At 40.4% G+C, this 12,560-nt stretch overlaps 1 protein-coding gene across 1 annotated transcript in view; it reads left to right on the plus strand.

The window, feature by feature from the left end:
- Positions 1-8,404, plus strand: part of DISP1 (dispatched RND transporter family member 1) — a 73,315-nt gene extending 64,911 nt beyond the window's left edge. The window contains exon 8 of the mRNA XM_063303990.1: positions 4,777-8,404. Coding sequence (XP_063160060.1) covers positions 4,777-8,394 — 3,618 coding nt within the window. The 3' untranslated portion in view covers positions 8,395-8,404. The remainder of the gene's footprint in view (positions 1-4,776) is intronic.
- Positions 8,405-12,560: the final 4,156 nt, after the last annotated feature.

Raw genomic sequence — 12,560 nt, forward strand, 5'->3', positions numbered from 1 at the left:
CTTTTTGGTTAGGTTCTTCAGAGTTTGTTTTCAGCAGTGCTGATGTAGGAACAGGAATTAGTTCAGATTTTCAGAGCAGGACTTCACTCCTCTCTCCCTTGTCATCTCTTCTCCCCAAACTCAGCCAGAAAGCATTTCTTTGCCTTTTAAAGGAGGTCATCAGCATAAACTGGTGTGATTCTGTTGCTGATTGGCTACATCTAAATGGTTGGTAATAGGGAACTCACACATATGTATAGTAATTGATGTGCATACAAACATACCCAGATATGCATCCATGCTCTGAGAAAGGAAAGTTTTCTTTGCACACAGGAATGAAAAAGACACTCTGGTCTTGATTGATTGGTTCTGAGCAGGAGATAATGTTTTCCATCATCCAAATAGTTGCAGCTTTTTTTTTATTCCCCTAAGAAACCAGAATGTAAAAAGTAACAGGCCGCTTTGGGGTCTTCATGAGTTGTTCTTCCATTGGTAGATGTTAACTTTGCCCACACTTGAGACTAAAGTCTGGTTTTAACTAATGGACCTTAACGGATGCAGGGTCTGTGTGAAAGTGAAAGGCCAACGTTCACTTGTATGTATTTGGGATGATACGTGAGTTTGTCACTCCTTGGGAGCACAGTGACTAGTATGCTTTGGCAAGTGTTGGAGCCCCTGTTTGATAATCTCAGCAAGCAGTTTAGGCTATAGTGATGTTGGCAGAATTGGTGGGGAAGAGAAAAAAGATGATTATGTATTACTGAATTCATTGTTGACAGTGCAAGAAGAGAAGCCAATTAATATGTTAGAGAGGTGATGAATACTTTATTTCATGAGTCTAGATGCAGGAATCAATGGCTAAAAATTTGATTTAATGAGTCTCTTAGATCAAAGACTTATAATTTTTATTTGTCATAGAGTTTGCATAATCCAGCCATGAGTTTACAGATTGGTTGGCTGTGTTCAGTCAAGTCTTTTTTCACAATCATTGATAACAGTGTAAGTTAATTAAAATGCTGTTCTTAAAATGTTCTCAGCTCCTTCTTACCATTCTACTTTTGAAATAAGATATATACACAGACAATCACTTTGGAGATACTTAAAAATATTGATTGTTATTGTGATTTTTAATAAAGGTTCCAGAAGGATCTCAACTGGATAACTCTACAATAAAAGGAATGTTTTTATCCCAGGTGACAGCTGTTAAGGTGATTTATCTCTGTGTAAAGTAGCAGTATTACCAAGATATGAAAATACATGGCTTCCTTTTAGAAAAATGTATGGTTCTAAAAGGCTCACTTAATTTTGTTTATTATCTTTTCTGTATTGTTTAAATCATATTGAAGTGTTATGGTGTCTTTGACTGGGTGTTGTGTTTAGAAAACTGCTCTGCACTGCAAACCTGTGATTTTTTAACTGGTGCCATTTGCACAATAATGAGAAATGTATGTCTTCGTTAGTCTTTAGTCTTTATTAGGAGACTGTCTGCTTGGCAGCTGTCCATATCTCCTTCCACTGCATACTCTTACAGAGGTTTGAGTTCTTTTGTACTGAAGTCACTGCTGTCTATTCCAGTCAAAGCAAGTTGAACTGCTGTAATGGTTTGATAGTTTCAACTTTAAGTCTACTTTCAGGGTTTGGCTCTTTCCTCCATTATGTGTTTTAAAGGGAATTTTGATTATGCATTCCCAGCATGACCATAAGAGAGAAAAAACAATAAATTGCATTGCCAGCTGTGTAACATTTAAGCACAAATTGTCTTGGGCATGCTATATCAACTTGAGCCATCTGGTTTTCTTGTATTTAAGCATGTAGCCTGTAACTGATTCACATATGGCACCCATATAGGCTTAATGGTAGTGCCATATACAGCATAGCTAAGGAATTGCATATTACCTAATATTTAAACCACCTCCCCAATTTAGTATCTTTTCAGGTTGGGGACAACAGGAGCATAGTCCAACACATCCGAAGGGCAACAGAATAAGTGGTGGACAAAGGCCTCCTAGAAAGATGGGCTACCTGCCATTACGAATCTTCTCTTCCAAACTTTATTAATTTTCAGATATAATTAAAATACGAAATATAGAATATAGAAAAGAGAGTATAGGACTAAAGAAAAAAGAAAAAAACCTATAAAAGTGCAAAACAGAGAACAGAAACAGAAAGTGACTTCCAACCTTCTCCAATAGAGATATGAATACATTTACAAATATAATCTCTTACCATTAGTTAAACCTTAGTAACATTATTTCTATCAAAACAAACCATTTAATCATTAAAGCACAAAATCAAAGCTTCATTTTTTTCTGACATAAGCAAGTAGTCTAAAAGAGATTGCCAAGTAGAAACAAATCCAGAAACATTATTTTTTCTTATCAGCACTGTTAACTTGGCCACTTGGGCCAGCTCCATCAGTTCAATAATCCAATCCTCCACTATAGATATTTGTAGAATGAATCTTCTCTTCTGATACACTTACAGGAAAACATTGAGAGGATTTTAGGGGATATGGGTGCATAATTCACATATGAGAAGAATATGTGCTCTAGATACACCCTCAAAGCCCTCTGCGGTACACAAGTTTTTCTTGCTAAGCAAATCCATGTGGAATGGATAAGAAATCTGAAAAACATTTCCAAATAATAAAAGTGCTGTGTTTTCTTTAGATGTTCCCAGACAAGTGGAAAACATCCTGCTGATACTTCTAGCCTAGCTTGTCAAAATGCTTTTTGATCAAGCAATAAAATAGACCCTGGCCCTTTGAAAGGGCTGGCCATCTTTCCCAAAGACTGTTTTTAGAAGGCATTTGATAAGTTGCAGGCTAAGTCTGGTCTTCCAAGTATGAATAGCTAATCCATCTTTATCTTCAGTGAAGGTGACTTTAGCAGCAAAGATGGACAGCCTCTAATGTGCTGAAGAATAGCAAATAAAGCATAATTTCAACCTGAACTTGAATAATTGAAACACATAATCATCTTTTGCTCTCATTTTGTCTGGGTGACCCTACAAGGCTTACATGCTGCATTTTCTTTGATAAATCTGACTTCTGCCATGAAAAATAAAGAGATGGTATTCTAATAATTTGTTTTTATTAAGTTGCTCAATTTGTCCTCTAAGTTTGATTGAATTGTATTTTTATCTGGAAACAATCAAAAGTGACTTATCCTTTTCTTCTTGGAATGTGAGGTCATTTCTTGTTCTAAATTTGTTTAACAATATGAAGGTCATTCTAAATCTTTTATAACATCCAGGCAGAGTTCTAAATCCTGTTTATGTATGTACGCACATGCTATAAAAGGATTGCACCTAAGACGTAAGCTTTGCAGTGAACTTGTTGAAATATACCTGGCTTAGGGATGCTTAAGCAGATGTATAACTCAGTCAGTACAATTAAAACTGCTAGTAGTTTTTGTGAAGTATTGGCTTTTCACTGTGTATTCCAATCAAGAAGGGAAATTTGGCCAATAAATGCAGGAGCCCATTAAAATACATTAATGTCAGCCTAATTAATGGAATGCTGCAGCCTTCTAAATGAAGCTGTTTGTGAGATTTATATAGGAATATTCTTCTCCTTTTCATGTCTATTCAAGCCATATTTCTTTCTCTCATTGTTGTACACATTTTAGTGCTCATGAGTTGGTCACAGCAAGGTCCTGTGGTGTCTGCCTTAGTAAAGGACAAGTGGGAAATGGTGTACAAGTCTACTTCTTGCTGTGTTTGAAGATCTCTAGTTCAGCAGAGAAGTCCCATTTGACACTCAACCTATTGACCTGGGTACAGACACTACTGACTGTACTGACACTAGAGTACTTAACGCTAGAGACAAATGGAGGAGTTGTTTAACTAGGCAGAAGAACTTCTCTAGTGCCCCTCCCTGCAAGTTTGGGAAAAGAAAATGGTACGAAAGCCCACCTCAAAGGCTGAGAGGTTTCCTTGCGTATTCACTATAATTTGGGCAGGTTGGTCAGAATTGTCTTCTGGAGTTTGACAAGTACACATTTCACATAAGCTGTGAGCCCAGCTTCCAGGCAGCCTGGAAGCTTTATAGCCTGTTCTTGATTTTTGTATAGTAGAAACGATGATCGGTTTTGCCCGCTAAAGGTCAAAGTCTGATTTTTCTTCTTAAGATAAAATGAAGCTTCTGCTTTTGAGGATAGGTTTGACCCCCAATGAAGCTTGCACTTGGATAAGCATAATTAGTTGGTGTGCCTTTTTTTTTGTTCACTGTGACTCAACGTTGCAGGAAAAAATACTGTTCCTTTTCAGTGTTTTCGCCTTGTGATTTCAAGAAGTGATCTAAACCTAGCTAAGTGTATTGCCTTTTTCTTAGTACAGGTAGTCTTCAATTAATGACAAATTCATTTTGGAAAGCCTCTGTAAGCCTTTCCAAATTTGTTTTCCCCTGGAAACTGGGCCAGGACATTGGGTGAGCCTGTCCAATAAATGGTTTGGGTTGTTGAACTTATGGGTGTGGTGTTGTTTTTCTTTTTCTTTTGCAGTGTTTATGTTCATTGTTTATCTTTTTTTCTGTTTTTAATCCATACTGGCCACCCAAAGTCACAATCCGTGAGTTTCATAAATAAATAAACGTGCCTACAAGAAAGACAGAACTCCCTATTTGCAAAATTATTAAGTATTGATACCACATCACTCAAATGCTTCTGTTGGAAACCCCAAATATTAGGGCAGCAGAAACATTGTTTTGTGGCCTTTGTGGCTAGCAGCCATGTTAAAATGATCATTTAACGTTGCACATTGGTACTCAGTTATAACTCCATCTTCTTCTTTCCACAGATACGATCCCATGCTCAGTTTGGGGATCTCTGCCAGAGGACCACTGCTGCTTCATGCTGTCCCAGCTGGACATTAGGCAATTATATTGCCATTTTAAATAACAGATCATCCTGTCAAAAAATAGTAGAGAGAGATGTTTCTCATACTCTGAAGCTGCTCCGTACATGTGCCAAATATTATTATAATGGGACCCTGGGGCCAGATTGCTGGGATATGGCAGCCAGAAGGAAAGACCAGCTCAAGTGTACAAATGTGCCACGCAAATGTACCAAGTACAATGCTGTTTACCAGGTCTTCCACTACGTAGTGGACAAAGATTTTCTAAGCCCAAAGACCATGGACCATGGCTTACCAGCTTTAAGATATAGTATGCTTTTTCTACCTACTGAAAAGGGAGACAGTATGATGAATATCTATTTGGATAATTTTGAGAACTGGAACTCATCTGATGGAATCACCATCGTCACAGGGATTGAGTTTGGAATAAAGCACAGCTTATTCCAAGACTATCTATTAATGGATACTGTGTATCCTGCTATAGCCATTGTGATTGTTCTGTTAGTGATGTGCATCTATACCAAGTCCATGTTTATCACACTGATGACCATGTTTGCAATCATTAGCTCCTTAATTGTTTCCTACTTTCTTTATCGGGTTGTATTTAATTTTGAGTTTTTCCCCTTTATGAACCTCACTGCACTGATTATTCTTGTGGGTATTGGAGCTGATGATGCTTTTGTCTTGTGTGACGTGTGGAACTATACAAAATTTGACAAGTCACACGCTGCCACTTCGGAAACCATGAGCATCACCTTGCAACATGCAGCTCTTTCCATGTTTGTTACTAGTTTTACTACCGCCGCTGCCTTCTATGCCAATTATGTCAGCAATATTACAGCAATCAGGTGTTTTGGTGTTTATGCTGGCACTGCCATTTTAGTGAACTACATCCTAATGGTGACATGGTTGCCCGCAGTTGTTGTCTTACATGAACGGTATCTCCTCAATATTTTTAGTTGCTTTGTAAAGCCGCAGGCAAGAGTTTACAGTAACAAAAGCTGCTGGACAGTGCTGGGCCAAGTGGTCCGTAAAGTATTTTTTGCAATCTCAGAAACGTCTAGGATATTTTTTGAAAAGGTGTTGCCGTGCATTGTGATAAAGTTTCGCTATATTTGGTTGGTCTGGTTCCTAGCCTTAACAGTTGGGGGAGCATATATTGTGTGTGTAAATCCAAAGATGAAGCTCCCCTCCCTAGAACTATCTGAGTTTCAAGTGTTCCGGTCTTCCCATCCTTTTGAGCGCTATGATGCTGAGTTCAAGAAGCTTTTCATGTTTGAACGGGTCCATCATGGGGAGGAGCTTCACATGCCCATCACTATTATCTGGGGGGTCTCTCCTGAGGATAACGGGGATCCCTTAAATCCTAAAAGCAAAGGCAAGCTGAAGCTAGATAGCACTTTCAATATTGCAAGCCCAGATTCACAGCTCTGGATTTTAAAGTTTTGCCAGAAACTGAGGAATCAGACGTTTTATTATCAAACAGAAGAGCAAGACTTCACAAGCTGTTTTATTGAGACATTTAAGCAGTGGATGGAAAATCAGGACTGTGATGAGCCAGCTCTTTATCCCTGCTGTAGCCACTGGAGCTTCCCCTACAAGCAGGAGGTCTTTGAGTTATGCATCAAGAGGGCCATCATGGAACTGGAAAGAAGCACAGGCTATCATTTAGATAGCAAAACTCCCGGCCCTCGCTTTGATATAAACGATACCATCAGAGCAGTGGTGCTGGAGTTCCAAAGTACCTACCTTTTCACCCTGGCATATGAGAAGATGCATAAGTTCTATCAAGAGGTGGACACCTGGATTTCAGAGGAGCTCATTTCTGCTCCAGAAGGTTTAAGTAGTGGCTGGTTTGTGAGTAATCTAGAGTTTTATGATCTCCAGGACAGTCTCTCTGATGGTACTTTAATTGCCATGGGTCTTTCTGTCACTGTTGCATTCAGTGTAATGCTGCTTACCACATGGAATATAATAATAAGCCTCTATGCAATAGTCTCGATAGCTGGAACTATTTTTGTCACAGTTGGATCCCTGGTTCTGCTGGGTTGGGAACTAAATGTCTTGGAGTCTGTTACCATTTCTGTGGCGGTTGGCTTATCTGTGGACTTTGCTGTCCACTATGGCGTTGCTTACCGCTTGGCTCCAGATCCTGACCAAGAAGGGAAAGTCATATTTTCTCTAAGCCGCATGGGCTCAGCCATTGCTATGGCTGCACTGACTACATTTGTAGCGGGAGCAATGATGATGCCTTCCACAGTTTTAGCCTACACGCAGCTTGGCACCTTCATGATGCTTATAATGTGCATTAGTTGGGCTTTTGCAACCTTCTTTTTCCAGTGTATGTGCCGTTGCCTGGGACCCCGAGGGACATTTGGCCAGATTCCTCTGCCCAAAAGACTGCAGTGTGGTGCTTTTTCCCAGGCATTGTCAGGAGGCCAAGGAGATGGAGAGCAAAATAAAACTCAATCTGTCAATAAATACCAGTTTGATTCAAGTGCTCAAAAAGCAAATGTAGAGGGAGAACATGAGCACCATGAGTTAGAGCTATTAGCATGCCACACCAGCAAGGATAATGCATTAGAGAAAAGAACCTATGAAGAAACACACATCTGCCCTGAGCTCTTCAATGGCAGGCTGTCAAGCCCACACCCTCTTCTCCACTCAACATACAACACGGAACTGAATGTAAACATTAAAAGTGAAGCAGGTTCCACAATGTCATCTTTGGGTGAGCAGGACCCTACTTGCCATTTGTTGAGTGAAAATGAGCAATGTCATTGTTCAGAGCCACAGCAGCCTACAGACATGAAATGCAGTCCTCGTTCACATCAACACAGAAATGAAACATCATGCTATCGCTGCTCTCCTTCATCTGGGAACATGCAGGTCCAGAGTTCCCTAGTTCCCATCAGTGCCTTGCTTCATTCTTCTGATGGTTGTATGAATACTGTCCAGCATGTTCTCCACTGCAGCTGTCTACAAGGCAGGTTCCAAAGACCCTTGCTTCAAAGTTCTCTCCCCCCAAATGTTTTTCTCCACTCAGCGCCACATTTTCAATCCCACAGTCTTCCAAACGCTGAAGAGAACTCGGTAATTTTTCCAGAGGAAGTGGGTTCATCCTCCTTTCTCTGCAAAAGTTCTGGATTGCTCATGAAACCTCTCTGTGAAACAGAACAAAGGATATCTAACAATCAAAAAGGGCTGTGTAGTAACTACAGAGCCAAAGGGGACGAAAGAATCACTGAAGTGAATGGGAATGAAAATAAAACTTCTGCATCGAAGCCAAACAAGCAAGCTCAAATGGAGGGTGTCCAGGGTTTGTCCCGCACTGCTCCAGGGATAGAAGCAAAGAATCAAAATGAGTGGAAATGTTTAGAAAATGTTACAGTAGAGGCTGGCCATGAATCTTGCTCTGAAAATTCAGAGTATTGTAGCCGAGCCATAACAAGGAAGTGCAATTCTGCTGAATGTCATACACCAAACACTGAAGCCCATGTGCCTGCTCTATTAGCACACCCTGAACTTTCCAGTGAAAATTTGCTAATAAAAACACTTTAATAAACCTTAACTTTGAAAGTTCTTTGTTTCTATTTAAAAATGTTAAAACATACTGTATAAACTTTCTCAAATTGCCAAGTAGAAAGTAGATTAGATTTTGCCTTCTGGAAAGCCAGCTCATGTTTAATTCAGATTATGCTGTGTAGATGCCAAAGGCTTGTAAGCATGGGATGGCATTTCAACTACCCTTCTCTGGAACTTTTGGCAATAGAAGACTAAGATTGTGAACACTAGATTCATCAGCCGGGCCAATGAACTGAGTAATTGACTCCCCAACCTTTTCCAGATAAGTGTGTTGTACATATAGGGTCTGAATGTGTCTCACAATTTTCCTTTGTGTGAGTGGAGTGAGAAAGAAAGCAAAATTACGCTGCCTCTGGTGTTCTTGCTGTAACCTAGGCATATATACTGAGGAAGCCTACAACAGGGACATCAAACAAAGTAATGTATGCTTGGGATAAAGCCAGATGGTACCACTTTGCCCATTTATTACATGAAGGGAATTTAGAAGGTTTGTGAGTCATATTACTGAAGATGTTAGGGAGATACATAGACAAGGAAACACGATGTGTCTTAGTACAATCTTTTGGGGATTATTGTAAAATACTCTTAGTGGCTAATCACCCCTATGGGTTACATTCTTCTAACCAAGAATGAAGTGGATGAAAGCTTATGAGAAGATGTGGTAGATGGAGAAAGAGGAGCAAGATCAGGTCTGGCTTAGCAAAGGGATCACAGGAAGGCAAGAACACTTTTGTTACTGGGCTTGGTTTATTCTATAGCAGCATATTTATCTGTATTACCATTTTTCCCCAATGTTATTCTTGGGCAAGTGCATTCATTGCCAGCTGAAACCTTCGTTAGATACAATAATAAATAAAACAGGCCACTTATGTAGAACAAACGAGCTGCATCAGGTAGGTGCCAGGAAAGATACCTTCCCAAGAAGAAAGAAGAAAGGATTCTAGAGAGTAACTCTACCTTGATAACCTCCGTATAGCTATGCTTTAGAAAAGGGGGGTATCGACTGGTCCAGTATGCTGTGGCCAGAGACTTGGGTGAGGATGAGAATAGAAAACGTGTGAAATAATAGAAAACACAGCACTGATATTGGTCTGTGTCCAGCTATAATTCAAAGTATTGATTAAGAATTATAAAGCCTTCCACAACCTGGAAACAGGCTGTCCAAAATACCAAATTTTCCTATAAGTACCTCCAGGGCACTCTCTTAGGGGAATGTCCCATTTGCTCTGGAGGTAGCACTGGAAAAAATTCTGGTGGTGTTTCCTGCAGGAGGGAAGAGCTCTTTCCCAGGCCTGGCCACACCTTGCTCTGGAAAACACATCATTTTTTTTTACCAACCACTTACATGATCACAACTTCTTAAATCATGATCATCTTTAGTTGCTTTCAAAAAATGTTACTGCATTCAGACAGGAAAAATGTAAGGTACTCATATGAGATGGGGGATTCAAGTACTACTTTATACGTTAGTTCAATCAATCAATTTGGAGTCTGCCTGACTCCAACCTTCTCTTACATTAGAGAAGGACCTGGGGGGTGGACCTTGACAATAAGCTGAACATCAACCAGCAATGTGATACAGCTGCTCAAAGGGCTAATGCAGTTCTAGATTGCATCAGAAGAAGCACTGTATCAAAGACATACAAAGTCATTATTCCCCTGTACTCTTCACTGGTGATATCGCACCTGGAGTACTGAGAATCGTTTTGGGCACCACATATCAGAAGGCTATTGACAAGTTAGAACAGATTCAGAGGAGGGAAAAGTTGATACCAGGATTTGAGGACATGCCTTATGAGGGCAGTCTGAAGGAACTTCAGATGTTCAGTCTGAAGAAAATTGAGAGATAAGGCATCAGGGTTCAGATACACAAAAGGATGCCATAAACAAGATGGTCAGGAACTATTTTTCATTACTGCACAAATTAGGACAAGAAATAATAGGTATAAGTTGCAACTACCTAACTGCCACGGTGATATCCACTAGGGACTCTTGAGATTTAGCGCTACCTTCAGGAACACCTAAAACCTGGTACCCCTCATCACCTCCAGAGTCCCACACTCATTGGAGAATCTTGGAAAATGGGAAGCGTGTGGTGGAGATGCTGGTCACTGAGTATACCTAGGACATGAAAGCAATTCCATACAGACAGTCCAAGCATCCTGCAGAGCTTCCACTATTTGCATATAGAAGCTAATGTGGTAAGTGTCCTGCAGATAGGTCAATGTCAGCCTCCATCAAACACACACAATCATGGTGTTCCTACAGGTGGGCCTTTATAAAGAATAAAAAGCATCCTAAGCATGCAGGGTTTTCAGCCCTCTTCTCAGTGGGGAACAACAAGCTTCTCTTGGACCACGCTATAAGAGATTTCTAAGAGAGGCCTTTCAACTAAGTCCATCCACCCTTTACAGGAATCCATCATGGGACCTCCAGCTAGTGCAGTACTCAAGTCCTAACATAAATTCCTTTCTAGACTTTGAATGAATCATCCATATAGCCCCAACATCATCATTCTACACCTAGACTTAATCTTTATGCCCAAGGTGAATCCAGTTTTTCAATAGGACCAGAAGGTGATCCTCCCTGCCTTCTGCCCCAGTGCCAAGACCCAAGTAAAGGAGATCAGATGACCCAGCAAAATCTACCTGAGGAGAACAGAGGAGCTCTGAGTTTCAGATGGTTTCCTAATTTCTTTTTTGACAACTCCACTTAAGCTGCAAAGTCTCACCAGCATGATCTCCAGGTATATCAAGACCTGTATCAAAATAGCTCACAACATAAACAGTAATGACCTACTCCATTGGGAGCTCAGCCACCTTGGCTGCTTTTGATATCAACACCTCCCCAGAAGATATCTGTAGAGTTGCCACATGGTTCTGTATTTTCTCCCTTATTAAACATTATAAGCTTAATTCTTATGCCTCAACTGAACCATCTTTCAGCAAGAAGGTGCTCCAGAAAATAGTGTCCAGCAAGGACCAGGGCCCTCTAGATGTAAGATTCCATCCTCAGAGATAGCATTCATTTTTCTCACTGTAGAATATGCTGGCTCCACTGTAAGAAGATGGTACATTGGGCCTGCCTTGTGGAATCTTCTCCCCCCAGAAGTGAGATTAGGCCCATCCCTCTCAACACTCCACTGGTCCCTCAAGACCTGGCTATGTGATCAGGGGACTGGGGAGATGTTGTGATGGCTTGCTTATTGTGGTTAATATCGTCCGCTCTTGTTTTTTTTTTACAGTTATTTTTAATTGTGACTTTTTAATGTATTTATTATTTTTAATTAAGAGTTGTACACCTCCCAGAGTCACTTTTATGAGATGTGTGACTATATAAATATGATAAATAAATAAATAAATTTATCTAAAGCAGAGACAAGATATCCAGCCCACTCAAATATTGGCAGAAAAAGAGAAAATATGTACTGGAGGACACATCAATATCTGTGACCAATTTTTGGGAGTTTCACATGTTTCTCCTTTATCTCTACCTTTGTTGAACATCCTTCCTTTGAGTTCTTTTTCTGGCTTGTGATTCTGGATCTGGGAAAGGAACTGACCTCTTCCATTGGTCTTAGATACAGAATTATGATGTAATGTATATTTATAGAATTAAATTACCCTTGCCCTTGGCTACTGAACAAAGACAGGAACATGTTCCTTTCTTTCAAACTTAGGAATTAACATTGCAGTTGAGATCCTAAGAATCTTATTGTAAACCGCCTAGAGTCCCTCTTCTTCAGCAAAGGATCGTTACCTTGTCGTGGTGCTGGAGCTTGAGCACCTCAATGATGCCATGAGCTAAACTGTGAAGGGCCACCCAAGACGGGAAGGTCATGACAGAGAGGTCAGACTAAATGCGATCCCTGGGGAAGGTAATGGCAACCCACCCCAGTATTCTTGCCGTGAAAACTAAATGGATCAGTACAACCAGAGATATGTCGGTATACCATCGGAAGATGAGACCCCCAGGTCAGAAGGTGGTCAAAATGCTACTGGGGAGGAACAGAGGATGAGCTCAACTAGCCCCAGATGTGATGACGCAGCTAGCTCAAAGCCGAAATGGCTAGCGGCCGACGGTGCTGGTGGTGAATGGCGAATCCGATGTTCTAAGGATCAACACACCATTGGAACCTGGAA

Source organism: Candoia aspera, chromosome 1, assembly GCF_035149785.1.
Source record: "Candoia aspera isolate rCanAsp1 chromosome 1, rCanAsp1.hap2, whole genome shotgun sequence".
In the NCBI taxonomy this organism is placed as follows: Eukaryota; Metazoa; Chordata; class Lepidosauria; order Squamata; family Boidae; genus Candoia; species Candoia aspera.